Below are 22,792 nucleotides of genomic sequence, written 5' to 3' on the forward strand. Positions count from 1 at the left end.
CAGAGCCTTTAATATGCCCTGTGACTCTCCAGGAAAGGATAATATATCACCTGATCACTGAAGGTTTCTTTCACATATCTTCTTGGAAGTACTGTGCTGCCACACAGCCTTAGGGAAATGATGTAATACTATAGCTTAGCTAAAGAAGGGTCTTTCTTAACATTTTAACTCTGTTTAGGGTAATTGGAGACAAGCTCCCCTCTACATAGAAGTTCACATGAGTGAATTTTCACAGTTAACTCTTCTTTCTCTCTCTCTGTAGTTTGCTTTGATTTCTTATCATGCTTGGAGCACATAATTTCCAAGGATTAATAACTAATTAGATTTTTAGACAACCATAAATTAAAGATGTAAAAAGGAGAAATTAAAACAGTAGGATAAGTCAAAACTGAAATTTGGAGTCTCAATTCCCACTGAATAATTTAGCTGTAAGCACTTGTTAGAATAACTACATACAATTATGTCACCTTTATGGGGAATCCTTGGGAAGATGGAGTCTGAGATACCTCTTGGCATGCCGTATTTCATTTCTTAAGTTGTCCGATGAGACTAATGTGTTATGTACTCTTCTGATGCATGATGGGCCAAGTTTACTGTGCCCTTTTCCTATAAGACAGGACTGTCTGCACCAAAGGAGAATGATGGCATATGCAAATCCCCTGCTGAGGCCCTTTCTGATTAGTTGTAAAATTACTTCCCCTTTGATGGCTAGCTCTACATCAATTGATGGCAGAAAATCTTGTTCTCTTGTATGGCAAACAAATGTGATTTACGTTGTAGTTAATGAAAATTAAGTGTCCAGGGTCCTCACTTGCACCTAATCCTTCCAACAAGCTAATATGAAAATATTGAAAATACATAAAATTGAAAAATTAATTTTGCACTGTTTATTCTTTTTTTAAAGATTTATTTATTAATGCATACAAGAACTGGGGTACAGGCCAGAGGTGTGGGTGTGTGTGTGAGAGGATTCGCCAGAGACAGAGCAGGGAACAGAACAGGCAGACTGAAATACATTGCTGAGGGGAGCAGCGGGCGAGGCAGGAGAGGTCTGCTGCACCATGTGGGTAGTTCCCTGGATGGCTGGGGATCGAACTTGTGCTGCAGAGGTTGTGGATAGCTTCATAGTGCTGTGTTTAACCCCTGGCACTACCAGGGAGGCCCTGTACTGTTCTTTCTTAAAGAGATCTTTTTGGAATTTCTGAACATCAAACCCCATAAACGTGGATCAGCCTCCATCTCCCAAAGAGCTTCAATTGGGTTTTATCACGAAAGGAGAGACAGCATTAAAATTTCATCATGGCACATGTCTAGGCTTAGGCAACTTAGTCTAAAGGGTCAGAATACCACCCCCCCCAATACTGGAATGTTCACTTGAAGGTGTCACATAGGTGCTCAGATGTAGCTATGAGTGTTCATTCTATTTTTTCCCCTAGAGCCTAGAAATTGCCAATAACTGAAATTCCCCTCTAGGCAGAGGCTGAAACCTTTCCCAGATTATCTAGATTTTGTATAAGCTTTACCTGGTAACAGAGATTATGAGAAACCCATGGGTGGTATCTGGCACCTGATATTTGGTAACTCCCTTTTCATGGCAAGTAAAAGAATCAAAGTATCATCCCAAGTTTGGTAGATTCAGAAATCAATCACTGGAAATTAACTTCTAACTTCTGTTTTAAACACTTCCTTGGGACATTCATATAGGTAATGCCAGAGCTTGGTTGTAACTTGCAGAAAGTCATTCATCCCATCATCTCCTTACACCTATATGAAACACAGAGAGATGTCACATGTGTGTCACTCAAAGCTTTGCATACTCTAAAAACCAGAATATCTGTTAAAATTATGGTTTTGCACACCCAAAATCGATTGAAAAAATTGAATAGAGAATATTTTCAATTTCAGTGATGGAATATTTATTTTGAAGGGAAAACTGGAGCTCTCCTCCCAAAACTGCCGCCTGTGACTGTGCAAGTCTTCTCTTTTTTGCTTTCTCCTTTTCCTAAAAAAAAAGCTGTACTTTTAGAGTGTAAAAAAGGAAGAAAGGGAAATGAATAGTTTCTTGACAATTGGGAGGGATTAATTGACAGCTGTGACGTGGGGGCTAGTCAGAAGGAGGCGGATCAGAAACTGCAACTTTTTGGCCTTTCTTAACTGAGTTACAAGGTAGTTACCACAAAGGAGCCTCAAGATGCTTCCACATGGTGATGAGAAATACCACCAAGAGGTTTAAAATGTACAGTTAACCCTTCTCTGTATCCCAGGCTACCCAGCCATGGATTCTACCAACTGCTTACTAAAAATAAAGTACTATGTAGTTAAGTCTTCCATGGTGCTATCTATACTCAACATGCAAAGGCTTTTTATTTTATCATTACTCCTAAAACAATATTGTATTACAATTATTTACATTGTCTTAGATATAAGTAATCGAGAGATGATTTAAAGAATATAGGAGGTTGTATATACTTTTTGTAAATACTGCACCATTTTATATAAGTGACTTGAGCATCAGTGGATTTTAGTATCCGGGAATCCTGGAACCAATCCCTGGAAGATACTGAGGACAACTATAGTACTCATGGAATATAATCATAAAAGCAACTTCATATTTGTGTCTCATTATCCTTGTATTAATTCAGCAGAGGGTGTCCTTCCCAGCCCTCGATGCAAACTCAGGGATGACATTTCTGTTTACTCTTCAGTAATGGACAATCTTTAAGTCATAAACACAGTCTCATTCAAAATTTGGTTTGAGCAACAATAACCATAGGTTTGAAGTTCATGCTATCCCTCTAGCTGGTGACTGCTCGTGGATGAGAGGAGAGGTATATGGGCCTTTTCTCTTTCTCCAGCTGCCATTTTTTTCTTCTCACCTTGTTCACTGTGGTTTCAGACTTCGCCATACAGAATGAGTTGGAGAGAGGGAGATGGATAAAGAGAAAAGAAAGCTCCTAATTTGATTGGTATGCTGGTAGGGTGAGGTCATCTCTTTGCATATGGCGTTTATTTTAGGTTCTGATCTTATTAATGATGTCTTCTGTAGTGTTTTCAGAGACCATGTCATGGAGAGTGTTCTTCTATCAGCAATTTCTTTCACCTGGGAAAATTATCCTTATTCTCTTAAGACGTGTTGTTGCACACCTCATTTCTTTTCTGTAGTTTCATGGGTTCTTGGATTGGCCCAAGGAGACAGGGCATAGGACACTGGTGGACCTCACTCCCAGGCACCTCATCCACAAAGAACCCAACAGAAACCCCCACACAACTCTTTGTCCATACTCCCTCTAGAGTGTGGTACTTTCTCTGGGTAAAGCCAATGCTACTTATTCTGTTGCCAGAGCAGCTCACCCCTCTGAATTTCTGGGTGGGGATACATGCAGTCTGGCTTGACCCTATAAAACAGGGTGTATAACACAAGCTCTTTGTGTGGTCACATTAAAGCCCCTCTGATAAGATTAAGGATAAAGAAAGGCATTCCCACTTAATAACATTTGTCAATCCTCAAAGTTTTGAATTGGCCAACCTGCCTTTCAACCATGGTCATCTTGCAATTTATGTGGTTGAGAAGATGGCTTTGGAATCAAACTCCTATTTTCCAGTCTCCACTGTGTCATCTACAGTCTCCATTTGGCATTAGAGAGTTATTTAAATGCTGCAGATCTTACTTTCCTTCAGTACAATGGGAATCATATTACCTTGAACAGAGACTGTTGAGGATATTCAATGAGATAAGGCACAAAAGGCTGCTCATAATGTCTGGCACATGGAAGTGCTTAAAACTACCTACTATAATACACATTCTAACCTTTGGAGACAAGGGCAGGGTTTCATAGGAGAAGGAAAAAATCAGGTATGGGAATTAGAGGTGCTCATTTCCTGGAAGAGTAACCAGGAAAGAATGAAAAGGATGGAAAAAGTCTCAAAAAAATGGCATTATGTGAGGTATTGCAAAAACAATGTATAAATCTCTCTCTTGATATGGAAAGGAACAAATTTGGTAGTTATACTAATAATAATTGTAGCTGGTAACTAGTGAGTGTACTGGATATACTTAATCTACACTAAGAACTTAGTTAATTATCTCTTGTATTCCTCACAGTGACCCAGTAGGAGGGTGTTTTTAGCCATGTTTAATCAATTAGGCACCAAGGTGCTGAGAATGTTAGTAACTAATTCAATGCATTATCTAGTAAATAATGGAGGCAGGATTTGAACCCATGTCTGTCTTTAGACCTGAACCGTTTTATATATCATACACCTCTAACACAAAGTCTTTTCATGGATTAAATTGGGCTTTCTTAGCAGTCTCCTAGTAGTCCAAATACCTAGTAGCCCAAAGACAAGAAGAGAGGATACTTCCGACTGAAATTTGGGTTATCCTTTTATGTGATATTCTGCCACCCCCACCCACAGAGAAGTATAATCCTTCTAACACTATTTTAAACCAAAGATTGCCTCTATCATTCCACCTCCATAAGATTGCAGAAATAATTTTTAATTGGAATTTTTTTCAGTGTAAATGGTATTAGTTATAACATTTCTGCTCACTCTAGGGTTTCATAGGGCATCCTGATGGTAGCAAAACTATCTCCCTCATGCAAAATGTCCTGGCAAGGGCAGAGAGAAGTAAATTTCAGGTGTGACAAATAATAGATACATTGGGTTCAAAGCCAATGCAAATATGCTGAAAGATCATCATATGTGCTTTTACTGATTATTCCTATAGGACCCATCTGGCTATTGAGAAGTCAGTTTCCATTATTCTTTTCCATGCAGCAGACTTGCCAGGGGCCTGGAATACAATTTAGGTTCTAGTCAGATGGGATTTGCACTTTGTCCAATCCTGCAAAGTCACTCCTTGGCTATTATTTTTCACTCTATTGTAAATAGCAAGAGGCAGATGAAAAGGTAAAAAATATGTTGGTTGGAAGATACTTATTCTCGCCTACCTAGGGTAATCAAAGGGAGACATCAGCTCCAGATTTGGTAAGTAATAACTCACATTTGACTTTAATACACTGTGATAAACTTTGAGGAATATATCTTTTAAAACATAAAATGCTTTACCTCTGATTTAAAGTTTGGGGGATTGATCCTGCACTGTAGGCAGGTTAGATTTAGCATCTCTGGAAATTCCAGAGCAATTTTAAACTACTCTTTTTGATCACTTGCTGCAGCTCCAGCTTTCAAAGAGAATGAGATGTTTTGGGAATGAATTGTGATGGACTTATATGAAAATTTATATGACCAAGAATTGGATTTGTTCCCTTGGAATATTATAGATTATGTTTTATGTTGGAATTATATCAGTGTGCAGAGCAGCAGAAGGCTGGCTTAATGTAGCTAAAAATATACCTTGACTTTCCACTTGGAATAGAACTCCCCCCCTCCCCAACCCGCTTCTTCCCTAATGAAAATAATGGCTTCATGACTCATATATGTGATAGACAGTAGGGAATATTTGAGTGTTAAAATAAGAAGAGTTTGAGAAAGGACTAATGGTCCTTTTCTAATTTCTTTCCTATCCATCTCTTGCCTCCTGTTTTCCCTGTCACCATCCTATTTCAGACCTTCATCACCCTATGCCTTTTTGCAATCGTTTCTTTGTCAGACTCAAATATCTCCTCGCTTTAATTGTTCCTGTACACTGCTGAAAGCTCAATCTTCCTCCCATATCACTTTATTCATGTAAACCTCCCCCCATCCCCACCATTCCTCAGGAGCTCTTCATTGGCTCCCAAATAAAGCAAAAACTAGCATTCAAGGCCCTTCTTGGCCATGACTCTTATCTCTCCTTCCTTCCCCACAATCCCTCACTTCATAGCTACTACCTTAGCCCAGGTCTCTCTGATTCTTACCTGGGTTGGGCAATAGCCCCTCAGACTGGTCATCTATCTAGTGTCACTCTTGATTTCTTTTACCCTGATGTTTCCTAATATATCATGGAAGCACCACTGGTAGTGTGGAGGATGGTTTTTGACGTTATAGGAATTCTTTTATTCTCCAAATTATTTCTAATGTATTGTTAATATATTATTATAAAAATTTTGCTAGTTTAGATCAAAGTTATGAATTTATTCTCATATCCCTTAGGAGTGTCATCAAAAAAGTGAACCAAGAAAGAATTTCATGGTGTTTGTGAGTCTATTTGAAGTCCTTCTATCACAGTTAGAACCCCATCTCTACCTTACCTCATCTGCAAACTTGCCTCGTGCACTGCATGGTTTGCTGCTCTGCAGACATTGACAATCTTTTGACTGTAACAATGGCAGGGTGATGACACTGGTACTATGCTGGCTTCTTGCCTACCTCCCTCATTGCAGGAACCCTAACGGCATATTATGAAACTGTATAGCAGTGATTTGAAACATTAATGCAGCTTCTGAAGAGCTTCAATTACAAATGATGAGTAGTTTGGCCACTGAGAGAATCTTGTTCAATATTCTTATTTTATTTTTTAAAAATTTTACGGGAACTTGATATTAAATGAGGCCCCGCAGGCACAAAGTGCTGAAAGAAGAAACAAAGAGGATGTGGGAGAGTGCTGAACCTAGTGAAAGCTCTGTATCCACAAAATAAGTTGTGGCTTTGTAAATTCACTCTAAGTACATTTGAGGAACAATAAACCATAAAAGAGGTTGCTGTGACCTTGGTTTCCCCATAGCTTTTGAGATAAAAGGTCTAAGTATCAGAATGCATTTGGTTGACCATAGTGTTGTTGACTGATTAAAAACAATTCGAGCTCCTGGGATCTCTGGTGGAATGCTGATGAGGGGCTGGCCTGTGTGCTACAGGCAGGATGGACTCTTGCAGAGATCAAAGTTGCTTTACTAAAATGGAACACTAAAAGGTACGCCTTCATAACCATAGATGAATGAGGCGAAGCTACTGACATAAAGATTAAATTGCAATATATTGACTTTGCATTTATTACTTATTGGGTACATATCTTAAAAGCATTTTGAAGATGTTCCAAATTCTAACCATTGCTCAGGATAACAACTTTTAAAACATTTACTATCAGTGATGGTTTTCTTTGAGGACAGTCATTATGCTTTTTCTGATTGCTTTTGCTTTAGAAGTGAATACTTAAACTTTATCTTGATTTGGTCATTTTTCATATTTCAACTTTTAGGGCTAGTAATTAAAAGCATGAGCTTTGGAATGTAGAAGCCTGGGTTCAAACCTTGTGAGGACTGCTTATTTGCGGTGTGAGCTTGGGCAAGTTATTTAATTTCTTTAAGTCTCTATTGCTCCTAGAAAAATGAACATAATACTAGAACCTATTTCATAGGATTGTTTAGGTGAATTGTGATAATGCTTATAAAGCACTAATTTGTATATTTTATATTTGATATTTTTCTCATCTGTAAAATAAATGAGAATAATAATAGTAAAGGGGGCATGTCAGACTCTCTGGTTTACTCCTAACTGCATATTAAGAGTGTTTGGTGAAGTCTGGGTGTAGCAAATAGTATCATAATCCAGATCCAAGAAATGCCTCAGTAACACCCTGCCACTCACCTCTTCAGTCCATGGAGTTTTGATGAAGCTATATGAAAAGAAAAATATCTAGTCGGGGGAAATACATCAATATATCTATGTGAGTACCTTTCTAAACAGGTCTTTCTGGCCAAGAAAGAAATGCAGTTTAGATGTCAAGACTTCAGTAAAGACTTCTGCTTCCTACCCATTGAATCAAGATTGTTTTTGGGCTGAAGTACCTTCTTTAGTTGCCAATTGAGATATGAAGCAGAGAAAACAGATATGCCTTAGCTTAGTCCAAGGCAGTGGACTATGGGTAAATCTGGGGCAGAAGGGAAAATCAGTGTCTACCTTTAGAGCAGCCTCTCCTTTACCCCAGTGTGGCCCAAAGAATGTCTTGGCATTTCACCATGAGATAAACAGTTCTTCCTCTCAAAGGCAGGGAGGGGGCTGAGAAATCATCACTTCCATAGATCCTGTCTCAAAACATGGAGTCTTTTGAACTAGAGCTGCTAGATTTAGCAAACAGAAATATAGGACACACAGCTAAATTTGAATTTCAGATAAGTAGGGAATCATTTTTGAAGTATAAATATGTCACATACAATATCTGGAACATGCCTGTACTAAAATGTTATTTGTTGTTTATCTGAAATTCAAAGTTAACTGGGCATCCTGTATTTTATCTGCAACCCTATTTCCAACAGTTTTTTAAGGTTGATTCGGTGATGGTGCTTTGAGATTAAGATTCTGAGTCAGTTTTGCAGCCTTGACTCTATTGACATTTGGGAATGGATGCTCCCTGATTGTGGGAGGTTGTGCTGTGTGCTGTAGGATATCTTGAAGCAACCCCAGCCTCAATTCACTAGATGCTGTAGTAGCACCATTCCCTCTACATTGTGACTACCCAATATGTCTCCAGATATCGCCAAATGTCCCTTGGAGGTGGGGAATCACCTCCTGATTGAGAACCACTGCTTTAGAGATAGTGCCAAATAGAATTGTAAAGTAAAAATAGATGCTAGACCAGAAGGTGGCATTTTTATCCAAATAATGATGCAGGTCCTGCCCCTCCTTCCATTTCTCATTACCTTCCTGCATTTTGAACTCCTTCTCAGTAATGTCAGGAGTTGCTAGATGTCTGTTCGAGGAGCCCACTAATACAATCTCAGTCCCAAGTTGATTATAATCACCAAAAAATCATTCTTTGTTTATTTTGTCTTTTCTGTATAACTTACTTAAGGCTATATGTGGCGGGTGTTTAGGTTTTAACTCAGAAATCTTCAAAAAACACTAATTGGATGTGTCACTTATATGTGAAATACAGAGAAGCCAAACAAAGGGTCAGACAAACATTAAAACCAACCCTTGAAAGCTGAGCATAGTTCTGAGGCATCCAAAAAAGGAGAGGGAGTGAAGGGGGAGAAATAAGGATGGGTTAGGGGGTCAGAAGGGGTGCTGTGAAAGCAAAGGGACTATGATAGAGGACAACGGGTTCTTTGGTGGTAGAAGAGCTGTAGTGATCACAGCTGAGGAAAGAAATTTTGTACTGTTAAATATTAACAAGGTTGTGAAACAATGGTACTTCATTACAAAAATAATGAAAATAAAATAAGTCTTTGATGAAGAATAAAAGCAAAAACAAAAGTAAAAAATACCTACTACTTATATTTTATCAAAGATCATTAGTTTGTGTAACTTGAGTGAACTTAGCAATTGATAACAAATCTCTTACAGTCAAACTACCTCACTTATATCTGCATATTATTCTTTTGCTCCATTTTGTGGAGGGAGAAATATGAAGTCACTAAGAATGAATTCTTTTTTTTTTTTTTAAAGATTTATTTATTTATTTATACAAGCACTGGGTACAGTCAGAAGTGCGGGAGGGTGAGAGAATTCACTAGAGCCAGAGTGGGAAACAGAACAGGCAGACTGACTAAATACACTGCTGAGGGGAGCAGCGGGCACAGCAGGAGAGGTCTGTCACGCCATGTGGGACCCTCGCCAGTGGCCGGGGATCGAACCGGTGCTGCCGAGGCTGCAGGCAGCTTCGCAGCCTAGCGCTCAACCGCTGCGCCACCAGGGGAGGCCCTCAGAATGAATTCTGTCCATCAAACATTTGAAAAAAAATGCTGCTATGCATTCATGTGATGTTTCCATTTGTAAAGTTTTCCTGCCTGAATGTTTGCTTACTCCATTGGAGAAAAAAACTGAAGTGACTTTTGCTTTATTAACTTTGATTGTTCACCATTGATAATTAATTTTGTAGGCTTATCGGCTTATGTAGTGGGAAAATTTCATTATCAAGTTAAATGTAACTTCATTTGTTCATTGCTTTCCATATTTTGTAGGCTTTTAGAGAAGCAATGGTTTTATAAAAATCCATTGAGCAAAGCAAGACAGTGTAACTATCTGGTTATATTACTATGGGAGAAATCTCTGTTCTTATTCTCTATAAATGTTGTATATTCTCAAATCTCTTTTATGTGGTGTGCTTCCTTAAATCACAATACTCTGTTTCCTAAGAGACCCACCTTAAAGAATAACATTATCATTATTTATAATCATAGGCCTTCACGATTGCAGAAAAATCTTGAGACTTTTCAGTTTCTGATATTTGTATTTAATCAATAACCACATTTCTTTTTCATCTGTCTTACCGCTGCAATTGTATTTTCCAAGTTGCATATGTTTTATTGTGTGAGAATTCAATTGAAAGAGCCATTCATGTTTGCAAAAAGGATGATATTTTATTATTGGTTATAAAGAAAAGAAATTTCACACTTTGTAAAACCAACTCCTCTGTTATAGCATGGTGAATTCTGAAATTGAGGAACAAGATAACAAACCGTGGAAGGTGAGGCCACAGAGAGATCTTGCAGCGTTCTTACCACCTTATGAAATAAGACCTGGTAATTTTTATGTCTCTAGTTGACAAACATTCAACTCACATTTGAAAATACACATTCCTTGCAACATTTGATGATATGTAGACTAGAAAGATACTGGTAAAAATATTTTACACCTATATGACATCATCAGTGATACCATGTACCATGTTACCTGGACATGACCCAGAGACCCCCTGCATGCCCAGGTATTTAGTGACTGGACTATCAGGTGTGTGGGTGCCTGTTGAAGGCCTAGGGTGTCTGTGAGAAATGGGGGAAGCACTAAAGAAGTTCGAGATAACTACTATTAATGAGCCAGTCTGGTGGCATTTCAATATGTAAATGTTTGGAACAGCTTTATCATTATATACCAGTTGGATTAGGTGTGGTGTAATTAGACAATCAGACCACCATTTAGAGTTCCTGAATCTACCATTAACTCACTGCATGGTTTGGATAAGACAGGTCTTGTAGCCTCCATCTTCTAATGAGAATATTGGATAAAAACAGCCCAAGTGGCCCTTCTTGTTCTAAGAATCTACTTTTCTTCCCTTCCTAATGATCTGCAAGTTCTATTCACAGAGGATAGAGTTGACTCTGAGTTTCTGAACAGCAAAGAGTCTGAAGTGTTTGATGAGGAGCGAGGGGCATGCTCTATGGTTTGTGAATTGTGTGACAGTCAAACAGCAATGAAACCGATTCACGTGACCGCACTGCAGTTTGTTAGGCAGGAGCAGAACAAGAGCAGTTAAATACCTATTTAGAGGAAGCTTAAAAGTATTTTTTAAAGATGAATAGTTTTCAGTGTTGGGAGGAATTTATTGCAGAGTAGAATATGTGCTAGTATACTACAAAAACAAATGTTGCTTTTGCCTGAAATTAACTCAAATTAACAAGAGCAGGTATTCTGGAATTTGTTGTTCTTGGCTCAAATTATAAAACATTTCCTTCAACTCCCTGTTTCACTTTTGTGTTTTTTGTTTGGTTATTGATATGTTCTGCTTCTTTACAGTCAATTAATATATTGAGCTGTCTCCTTGGGAATAAATAATCATACATTAGCAAGCAATGCTGTGCCAATAGAAAGTAGATTCCAAAAGTTTAACCTATTGAATATTGTAGAATTTTTTTTCTTAAAATTGTTTAATTTTGAGTTGAAAATCACTTTCCATTTTATAATACACCTTCATTTTTTTGTGTAAGGAAGTCATCAACATAGTTACTGATTAATAATCAGAAAAAAATTTTAAAATGGTTTCTAATACACATGCTGTATAAGGAAACGATGCCAAATAAGTACCTGCATATGCATTTTTTTTGCAAATAATGGTTTAGTAACATGAACAGAGTCTGTTATCCTGTTGCTTATTCTACTTGAAAAACAGAAATGAAGAAAATGAAGAATTGATTATCTGGGCTCATTTTCTTGAAATTTGCACATAATTCCCATTTGTGCTTATTAGAATAAAGAAAGGCCTTACTGTAACAAATTAAGAATATGCATAACCTGTTATGACATAGTCATAGACATATAATAATATGGCCTAGAATTACAGTACTCTCTCGAAGTACATCATATTCAAAATTCACTGGAGATGTCTTAGAGACATCTGTTGTAATTACAGGAACATGGTTTCTAATTCATTTAATTCCCTTTCCTACCTAAACTGTACATATAAGTGAATTTTAAGAGACTGTATAAATAAATTTTTAATTACAAAGTGATGTTATACAATACATTATTAATAATAACCAACAATGCATAATGTTTATGCATGAGTCCATTGGAAAGACGAGCTAATATATGTCATTTCTAAAAGAATGCACTAATTTGTCCTGAATTTGTGAATGAAGTTGAATCCATGATGCAAACCATGAGTGCAATAATACAGAGTGGTTTCACATGCTATTTTATAGTCAAGAAACATCCTGTACCTAGAGCATTTAGGTATGCGATCAAGATCGTGTTTTGCAGCGAGCCATGCGGTGGTGAAATTTGGAATAAGACCATTGAGTTGACAATACTTAGCTTTCCCAAACAGGTGCAGAATAAAATGATCTATGGCATCCAAGAAATGTGCAGTCCTTACATTTCAGCACACCGAAATCACACTCTTATTGTAATGGGATGTTCCTGTGGTACCGAAGTTTCTCCAGGAAAGTGGCGGTTTCCTTAAGCTAGCGGTAACAGATTTCTGAAATCTCCATGGCCAGCTCCAGACACTCGCTGGTTTCGTGGCAAGATTCAAAAAGGCTGCAGTCCATGTCACAGTTGCAATTACATTCATTGCGGGAGTGGCCTTCATCTGCGGTGTGGTGGTATCTGTAGGAAGGGCAGCACACGTTGGTGCATACCGTTTCACATATGTCGGGAAGCATCAGGAGACAGTCCCAAAACTGGCAAAACAGACAGGTGAGGATAAGGGAGGCACATTCATCTGTTTAAAGAAGAAGAAAGAGAATAAACAGTGACACATGTGGGGGCTTTAGCAAGGGTAAGCATTTACAGTCAACTTTTTTTAAAAATTTTTTAAACAATATTTGCTTCCCCCCACCCCCTCAGATTGAGTCCCCATAGAATTTCCTTCCCCAAGGCACCCGTGCACCATCACCACAGTCCCCTGTGCTCCTCCCCTCCTCCATCTGATCCCTCTCCCTCCTCCTCCCCTGCAGTATGTCGCTGATTTAAAATTGTCTGTTTTTGCTTTGTTGTGTTTTGTACTGTTATTTTTTTTACACTGATGTCTTATTTGGTTCCCCTATATTCCCGTTATAAGTGAAACCATCCGATATTTTTCTTTTTCCTTCTGGCTAATTTCACTGAACATAATGCCTTCTAGCTCCATCCACCTGACTGCGAATGGCATAAGCTTATCTTTTTTGATTGCTGAATAATATTCCATTGTGTATATATACCACATCTTCTTGATCCAGTCTTTACAGTCAACTCTTAATTAGTTATCCATACTGAGGGTAATGTGCACTGTTTTTCTTTCAAGCTCGCCTCCTCATGCTAGTCCCCATGCTACTTAAGTAATTGCTTTATTAACTTTCTGAGCATTTCCTATTGACTCCTCTTATTCTGGTTACTTAAAGTGCTGTCACTTCTCTACGCTCCTTTATTTACTTTGCCAGCAGAGGTGCTGGGAAGTCACACAATCAGCTACCTATCTGGAAGCCTTGCAGCTGTCTGAGAAATAGCATGTTCTCCCCAATTGCAGGCAGTTTCCAGGTATGATTAGAGTAGGGGACAAGCAGGCTATACAAATTTCTGGCTTCTTGTCACAAGACTTGGTATTTGTTTGATGTGAATTCCCACAAATCTGCCACACCCATACTCAAATGCAAGCTAAAACACATTTCAAAGCATAAAAGAAATTATTTTAAAATAATTATACCTTTTTTGTTGTATTTTATTTTTAATCCCTGTCTCCTTTTTTCTTCCAGTTATATTAAGCCTTTATTTTATTTTTTAAGCTTTGGTTTTATATTCAAATTAAATGAAATATGTCATCATATGCTTAAAAGGATATAAATCTTATCAATCCTTTTTAAGAAAATTGTTTGAAATTTTACTGTGCAGACTTGTAAAAATCTGAAAAGTATCTCTAAGGCATTGAAAGTAATTGGTAATTCTAACCAAACAGCTGTGAGGGGCTATAGATTATTATACTTTTTTGTTTCCATAAAGGGAACTAGTTAGAAGATGTAGCAGTTCTCTCATTAAAAATTGTAACTTCCCTTTTTTTCACTTAAAGTTTCAAAAACATGGGAGGGATTTGGAAAAGCGTAGGTAAATATTCATTTAATACATTATTTAACTAATTAAAATCAGTATCCTGAAGATGGTTGTTGATGGTTGTGAGTCACATTCTACCATGAATTGAAGAAAAATTTCCTACTATTGAATGGCTTATCGGTCGATTAAAATTAAACTTTTTAATGGCTTATTTTTTCCCCAACAAGAAAGATAATAACTTTTGGCTTTTGAACTCCAGTTGATGGAGACTGTACAATCCTACAGGAGAGATTTTACTCTGAGTTATCTGCTAGGGTTTAAGTGTTCTTAGAACCCCATTTATTTATTTCTAACAATGGTTTCCAGAATAATATTTTCCCTTTATTGTTCATATACTTGTTAATCTTTAAGAGAAAAGAGAGCATAGAAACTCACTCTAAAAGAAGCAAATATTAAAAAAAAAGCCATTTTAATATGGTTTTATTATATGCAATCTTCATAATATGCAATGTTGTGATTTATAAGAAATATTGTTTGGTCATTCACAAGAGCACAGATTATTTCTCAAACATATTTGGTCTTCATCCATAGTTCCAGTCTCATAGCTATTACAGAGTCTCACAGTTTCCTAAGTGTTGAGAGCATTAAAAGTGTCTTGTGATGTTAATGAAGGCAGTTTTTGGAAAACACCTGAGGCTGGGGGTTGGTTACCAGGGAAACCAACTGAATGGAGGGTGGAACATCTAGTCCCACCCCCACCCTCTATCCCCCAGGGAGGGGAAGAGGGGGGCCGGTGGTTGAGTTTGATTGCCAAAGCCAATGATTTAATCCATCAGGTCTGTGTAATGAAACCTCCATAGAAGGCCAAGAGGACGGCGCTTCGGAGAGTTTCCAGAGTAGTGAAGAGTGGGGAGCATGGCATGCTTGAAGCTCCATGCCTTTCCCCACGCTCACCAGATGGATCCCTTCCATTCAGCTGTTCATTTGTATTGTTTGGTATCCTTGGTAACAAATCCTTGATCTAGTGCATATATGGGTTTCCTGAGTTCTGTGTGGTGGGTGTCCTGGGAACCTCTGATTTACAACCTGTGGGGCAGAAGCACAGATGATCTGGAATTGAGAAGGGCACCTGATGACTGAGGAGAGGGTTGTGGGAACCTCCTGTCTACAGCTGATTGGTCAAAAGCCCAGGCAATCCTGTGGGTCTTGCCTGGGGCTTCTGACCAACATGTGAAGTAGGAAGTTCAGTCTTGGAAGATTGCACCTTTAACTTGTGGAATTGTAACAGGGTGGCCCCCAGAAAAAGGGGAGGTTGCAGCTTCTCTGACTCAGCCAAGGAAGGGTGAGCTGAGCATGGAGGAGCAGAACCTGGAAGGGACACAGGGAAGGGAGGAAGAAGGATAGAGAACTAGAAGGAGACCTGGAGGAAGCACAGGGAGCAGAGAGATGCACTTGCTTCTTGGTCTTAGACTGGTTGAAACAGATGTGGGTGAGCGACCCGTGGAGAGGTTAACAGTGACAACATTTATCTTGATTTTGCACTTTTCCTTTCAGACTTGTCTGGTCATTTCTGCCCCTTTCCTATGGGTCCCCACCACAAGGTGCCTTAGGCTCTTGGTAGACTTTTGGGTCTCATTGACCCTGCTTTGGGCCAACCTTGTTTGGCTGGGCATTTACCCATGAGGGGATGGGTAACTTTAGGTGCTTGATTTATAAACCATTTTCTTTCCTTTTCTGACTTGCACACTAATTATATTAAAGTTCCTTTCCATGAAAGGTCTTAAGCACTAAAGTATGTTTTGTCTTGATGTAGGGGGTGGTAGAACTTGTCTAGAGCAGGCAGATTTGGGGGTTTGGGGTAGCTGTCACCTGCCCTGTAACAGATTTTGCTGCTATTTCTGGGTAGATAGTGTCCAAACAGAATTGCATGCTAGTGCCCCAGAATTGCTTGTTATGAGGAGTTCATGCACAAACACACACAAACACACACACACACACACACACACACACACACACCCTGTTGGATCTGGGTCGCAGGATGCCAACAACACGCTATGTAAGCATTTAAAGTGAGACCTAAACATAGGTCAAAGAAACCTTCCTTTCTGTCCCTCCTCCCCTCCATCCTGCCCCTTACCCTTTTTTCTTCTCTGCTAAACAAGACACTGGTGGAGAAACACACCCTGGCCTTTGTGACTATTTTAATCACCACATATTGTGCAGGTGCTCTGGCCACTGCTCAATATTTATAGCGTAGGCAACATATTCCAGGACCCCTCTATGATGTACCTACTCACTTCTTTGCCAGACAGGCTGTATATTTTTTCACTTAGAGCCAGTTTTTAGCACATTGCCAACTCATCCTATATCAGCAGTTGCCATAAGCCAACCACAGAAATTCAGGAATAAGTTAGTGTAGCACATACACTCTATTTTGTGTAAGCTTTGGGGGCACTTGGGGATCAAAGACTGGGACATAAAACCTCATCAAGCTTTACCAGAGCCAACATGCTACTCTATCTGCCCCTGGCAAAGAAGCTCTCAGTGGAAAATATTCCAAGCTTATGGTCCAGGAAACCCCGGCTAGAGGCTCAAGATACTTACCCAGGGTATAAACATTAACAAAAGATACTGTCCTTTGAAGGAACAAGGTTGAAAGTTCAGTTTGCAGATAGGTTGGGTGTAGAGTGACTTGTGAGCTTCGGAACTAGTATTTCTTTCAGAGTATGAATAGCCTGTTAACCTATTTATAAAGTAGTCTTAATTGTCCTGAGGGCATAAAACCTTTTGGTTAAATTTCTCTTGCCAACATCTCCACCAGTTGGCAGACTCTGAAGGTCTCAGCTTCTGATGCATACTATAGATTTTATTTAAAAAAAAAATGTTTTGGCCTAATCTTTTGGCCAAGTTGGCATTTGTTTCCTTCTACCTCTCTATTTTACACTTGAGAATAGAGGTTATTTATTTTTTTCTGTTTCTTAGTCCATCCTTTTCATTTGGTTATAAAAGGCAAAGCTTCTTGCTAAAAAAAAAAGTCAGAATTAATGAATTGAAAACAGATTTTTCTAAACTTTCAAGTATGTTCCACACTTTTCCTAAATGGCAATTCTACATGAGCAGGCAAGGCTGTTTTGCATATGCCCATTTTTGGTTTGCACAAAAGTAACATAGAGTTCAGGGGGAAATTTGAAACTGTTTGAGAAGAATTAGACTTCTCCTGAAAGAATGTATTTTCCTTTATCTGCACAATTTCTTGGGACTTTTATGTGAAAACCACAATATTCAAAGTCATTTTCCATGATTAGCACCCCTTTTTTTTGGCCCATCTAAAAGAGCATACCAGGCATCCAACTGCCTACTTCACATCTCTTATGCAATATTTTCAACATATCTCACACTGAGGGATGACATGAAGTTTCCCAAGGCCAAATTGTATTATGGGTCTCTCTACTTCCCATTCCACAAACTTGTCCCTCCTCCAGCCTTCCTTTTGTAAAAGACTCCTGCAAACTCAGGTGTATGTATCAGGAAACTAAGATGCTTTCTTGAATTTTCACTTTTCCTCATCATACCCTCCCATTAAAGTCTTTGCTGAGTCCTGCAGATTCTATCTTAAATTCTTACTGGAAATCCATAAGCCACTACCTACCACCTCCAGTGTTACTGCTTTAGTTCTAGCTAGCATTAAACATAATAAAGTCAATAATAATAGTCTCCTTTCTAGAATACTGCTTCCAAATGAGCCCACTCCAAATTTGTCAACTCATGATATTAAAAAAATAATAAAATAAAACAAATCACCTTCCCTTTTTAAGACCTATACCTCACCATAGTCTGCAGGTCACTCTGGGATGGGGTTTCAGCCTATTTCTCCATATTCCAGTATACTCTTCTTACTCACTATTTTCCAACCACACTGACAAAATTTCAGCTCCCATAATGCATCTTGCTCAGGGCCTTCATACCTGCTATACCTGCTCATGTTCCCCCAGTAATTGTACCAAAGTCCTTATCAAACTTTGTCTTTAGCTTAAAACACATTCCCTATAAATCACATCCTTGCTTAAACCCATAAGTTCTTGCTTCATTGTTTTCTTTCGTTTGTTAAATTTTGATTGTTAATTATTTCACCTTCTAATAGAACCTAAATTAAAAGAAAGCAGTAGTCTTGCTGAATGAGTAAATAAATAAACATTTGTTATTGATGAGTATATGATCCCATTTTTTTAAATTTTATTTTATATATTTTTACATCATTTTTCATTTTTGTACAATATATGCATTTTCATCTTGGTTATATTCCTCTTACTGATCCCATTTTTTAAATGAAAGAACCATATCTTGGAGGGCCTCCCTGGTGGAGCAGGCAATTGAACACAGCCCTGTGAAGCTGTTCGCAGCCTCTGCAGTGCCAGTTTGATCCCCGCCGGCCTTGGAGCAACCCACATGGCAACCAGACATCTCCTGCCTTCCCCGCTGCTCCCCTCAGCAGTGTATTTCATCATTACGCCTGTTCTGTTCCCCACTCTGTCTCTGGTGAATCCTCCCGCACATCTAGACTGTACCCTGGCTCTTGTATTAAAAAAAAAAAAAGAACCATATCTTGGAGATTATCAATGACTGTCCTAAATCCTTTACCTATGAGGTAGTGAAGCAGGGACCCAAATCTTAGTCTTTCTGGATCCAAAGTCCATGCTCTCTTTTATACCCTCAGGACATATATGACCTATAATATATATAAACTCTTTCACATAAAGTAATTTACACTCCTCTACACTTTATATCCAACACACATAGGTTTCAAAATAACCCTGAGTTGAGTTTTCTTACCGTCCTTGCTTTTGAGATGAAGAAATAGCCTCAGAGAGTTTAGGAAACACAGGATGTAGTTGAACTGCCTTTTGAACCCAGACTATCTCCTCCTGGCTTTTAGCTCTGGAGCTGGCTGGCCATCGGAAATGGGCTCTGCCACCAGCCCACTGGTGCAGGACTCCACAGGCTAGCTGGTGGCCTGCTTGCCCCTGCACTCCCTGTCCTTTGTCGTGCTCAGCTCTGTATTCCCAAGACTGGCAAACTCTATTTTCTCGCTTCTGTCCAGTGGCTTCTGGCTTGCTGTAGTCACAAGGGTGCAGTGATGGCAAATGGGAGGGAAGAAGATAGAGAGAACCTGGGGTGTTTCTCCTCCCTTTCTATTTTGGGTGGTGTCTTAGCACAGATTGTTTCTTCTTCTTGGCATTATCTCTTTCTGAACCCATTTCTCTCTGGGATCTTCCTAATGCCATATACTAGTACTAGTGATCTTTCTAGTAATGGTTACCCAGAGCTAATGCCAGTATTAGTGATTTACTAGTGCACTGAAGGGACCAAGGGAAGAGGGGGCGGAGTCTTCCTGTTGTTGCTAATATCTGGGGGTGGCCTGACTATCCCCTTTTCTTGGCTTTTCTCCTCTTCTAATACCTTTGTAACATGTTAACCCAGATACTAAACTCCCTTTATTAGACTACCTGGGATCCTACAAAGGCTCCAGTCACTGCTGTCAGGGTACCATCTTTCTTCCCACCTTTTTGCCCTCCTAAACCTGAATTAAAGACTTGAGATGCATCCCAGACCTGCAGGTTCTACAGCCCAAAGTGGTATTTGGTTGTGAGTAAGAAGCTCCAGGACAAACCCCCCGCTTAGGGATGTTTTATTTTCTTTTTATACCTCTAGGGTATCTTTAGGACATCCCAGGCTGTAATGTGCTAAGTGATACCCTAATGACACTGAATGATTAATGCAGCTCCAGAGGCACTACTTGTACAACTGGGATTGGATAATTAAGAGGGAGAATCTGCCTCATTAGAAAGAATCAGGTTTAATTACAGTAGAAAAGGAACAGTGCAAAGGAGTTACCAAAAATGTAGCTGAGGTCAGCCTCACAGTCACAGGACCTTACTCCCCTCCTAGCTGGCAACCTTGCCACCGTGGTTTGGAGATAAGACGGGAAAGGGACAGGAGGCAACTACTCACTGTATTTTCTATAGCATTCCTCAATTCTGGAAACCAGCCCCTGCTAATTTGGGAATCATTTTCCCAAGTAGCAAGAGTATGGTTGTTCCAGAAATGACCCCAGATAGACAACTACTCCTCCATCCCTCTAAAACAAAGTAAGGGGAAAAGGGTAAAATAAACCTGTCCCCAAATCAGTATTCTAATGTTGGTGGTTCATGTGTCATCCAGAGACAACTCAGCATAGTAATGAGCTGCATGACACAATGGCTCCAAGGGAGTGCTAAAAGTTTTTTGGGTAAAAAGTATAAAGTATGATTCCTAGTCCCCCAACATTAAGTTTTTTTTTTTAAATATGTGATGTAGAATAGGAATAAATAAAGTGTGAGTGAATGTCTTTCTCTAACTGGAGTATCATCCCTGATGTTATCAATTTTAATAGCTACTTAAATATGTCAAGATCTATTTAAGTTCAGACAAGCACAACTAACATTCCAGGCAGTTCTTTAGAACTAGAATGACTCGATTTGGGTGATACTTAGTAAATTTGTGCTTATGTTTTTTTCTGAGCAAATGAACTGAAATAATTATAAAATTGAAATGTTTTATAAGGTGACACTACTACATTTAATTGTATAAAATTTACAGTGTAGAAAATGTAATCATTTTATTCAGTAGTCCATGGTGTAATTAAGACTATTCTTTTGAGGTATCTTGTATTTATGATTTTTCCTTTCCACCTGGATGAGATGTCTCAAATTCAAAATTATATATCAATTAGATCTATTCTCAGGATTCTTTCTAAGGAGACTGTTTTCTAATATCATGTGTATCCCTGATTTTATTATCCACAGGGATGCTTTCACAATCAGAACATAGAAACAGAAGCAGAGCCATCGATTGTGCTCTGGACTTTTTCCATTTTATTTGGGAAAGGGACCACACAGGATGAGCCACAATTTAATAATAAAGTAATGTTGCAGCACATAGTGTGTGATGTGCAGTAAAGATGCTTTTAAATTCCCATCAGAGCACACACCATGAACTGTGCTAATGGATGTAACACATTTTACAAAATCTGCATGTGCGAGGCTTTTCCGTCCTGTTTTAAGTGGGGCAATGTATATAAATAATAGATATTAGCAATTAAGCATCCATTCCTATGCACTCATTTATACATTTGAAAATAAATTAACCACAAACTACATGAAAGTGGATGCAATCGTCTCTTTTCCCTTCTGTTTCCCCTGCTGTTCCTGAAAGATATTTCTGTATTTATCTCAGTATGAACAATGACCCCAGCTCTCAATTTCTGCATCCTTAAATTAATTACTATCAAAAATTCTCTAAAGTGAAGCCAGTCTGACTTAACTCTTGATTTCCTTGATGTTTGCTCTTTAGGATAATGAGGATTTATTATCTCTATTTATGGGCCTTAGTCTGGGTGTTTTAGTCTCTCTTTTATCTAGATACCAAAAAATTCTTACCTAGTTGGGGGCATTTTTCACAATGTGGGAAAGGAAGAATAGGCTATTACCTATGTTGTCAACTTAAAAGTGAATTTCCTGGGTCACGCTGGCCTCTGTTCAGGCAGACCTTAAGAAAGCAATCTAATTCAACAGTCCACAAGAATCTCCTTTGCTCTTTTGAAGAGAGAGTAATCAGTTCTTTTCCTTCATGAGGCTCCTCAGTGTCACTTGCTATTTTAATGGAATAGTCATTTTGGCCCTTGCGTGAGAATCCAGGGCTCAGGTTTTATACTAGCTTCAATGGCACTGCTCGGTTTCTCAGGATCCCCAATAGGACAAATCTGTGTTCTGTAGTGGCTGTATAAGGTGTGGACATATCAGTGCAATTTCCAATTCTGGGATTACTAGGAATCATTACAAGTAAGATCCATATGTCCCTAATACAATCTGATAAAGTGCTCTAGTGTCCAAATACTTTTGCTGAGAACTCTCCTGTATTGCTTATTTTCTAACTGGCATCAAACTTCAACAAAGTCAGAAAGTTGGGCATCATCCTGCATTTGAGGTTATATCCTGGCAATCTATAGGACAAAGTTGGCCCAAAGCTGCGTGCTACTGGGAGTATCTGAGGCTTCAAAAAAGAAATCGAACTATTGCCAACACAAAAATTTGAAGATTTCTCATAATGTTCCAGATCTCTTAACTCTGGGCCTATATTTCCTTTTGGCAACAATTAGCTAGAACCGGATAGAGACAGTGCTCTTCACCTTGCCACAGTCCTCAACATGACATTTGCATTATAAATATATATTCATATATATGTATATATACATGTATATATACACATATTTAATATATACATACATATGTTTTAGAAATCTCCTCTCTCCTTACTTTTTAAAATGTTATCATAATAAAAGCAAAGCTTGGATATCTACTATATAGCAGGTTCTGTATTGAGTGTTTTATATAAGTTATTTTATTTGAACTTCAAAACACCTATGGTGTGTCATTAGCTCAACTATGCAACTAAAAGTTTGATATTCGGAGATGGTAAGAGCTTTTCCAGTTTTATGCAGTTAATAATTTCAAAGACAAGAGCTGAACTCTATGTTGATATTTATGATGCCAAATTTCCTGTCATACAAAGTTTATTTAATTTTCCCCTTATTTTCAAAAAGGTTTTATGAATTTAAATATAAATGAGATTATAT

General features: G+C 38.5%; 1 protein-coding gene across 1 annotated transcript in view; it reads right to left on the bottom strand.

Annotated features, from left to right (window-relative positions):
• Positions 1–12,114: 12,114 nt before the first annotated feature.
• The window catches only part of MDFIC2 (MyoD family inhibitor domain containing 2), a 132,551-nt gene continuing 121,873 nt past the window's right edge, over positions 12,115–22,792 (bottom strand). Inside the window, exon 4 of the mRNA XM_054695485.1 lies at positions 12,115–12,820. Coding sequence (XP_054551460.1) covers positions 12,561–12,820 — 260 coding nt within the window. The 3' untranslated portion in view covers positions 12,115–12,560. The remainder of the gene's footprint in view (positions 12,821–22,792) is intronic.

This window comes from Talpa occidentalis, unplaced genomic scaffold (assembly GCF_014898055.3).
Source record: "Talpa occidentalis isolate TD23 unplaced genomic scaffold, MPIMG_talOcc4v2.1 talOcc4.10, whole genome shotgun sequence".
NCBI lineage: Eukaryota > Metazoa > Chordata > Mammalia > Eulipotyphla > Talpidae > Talpa > Talpa occidentalis.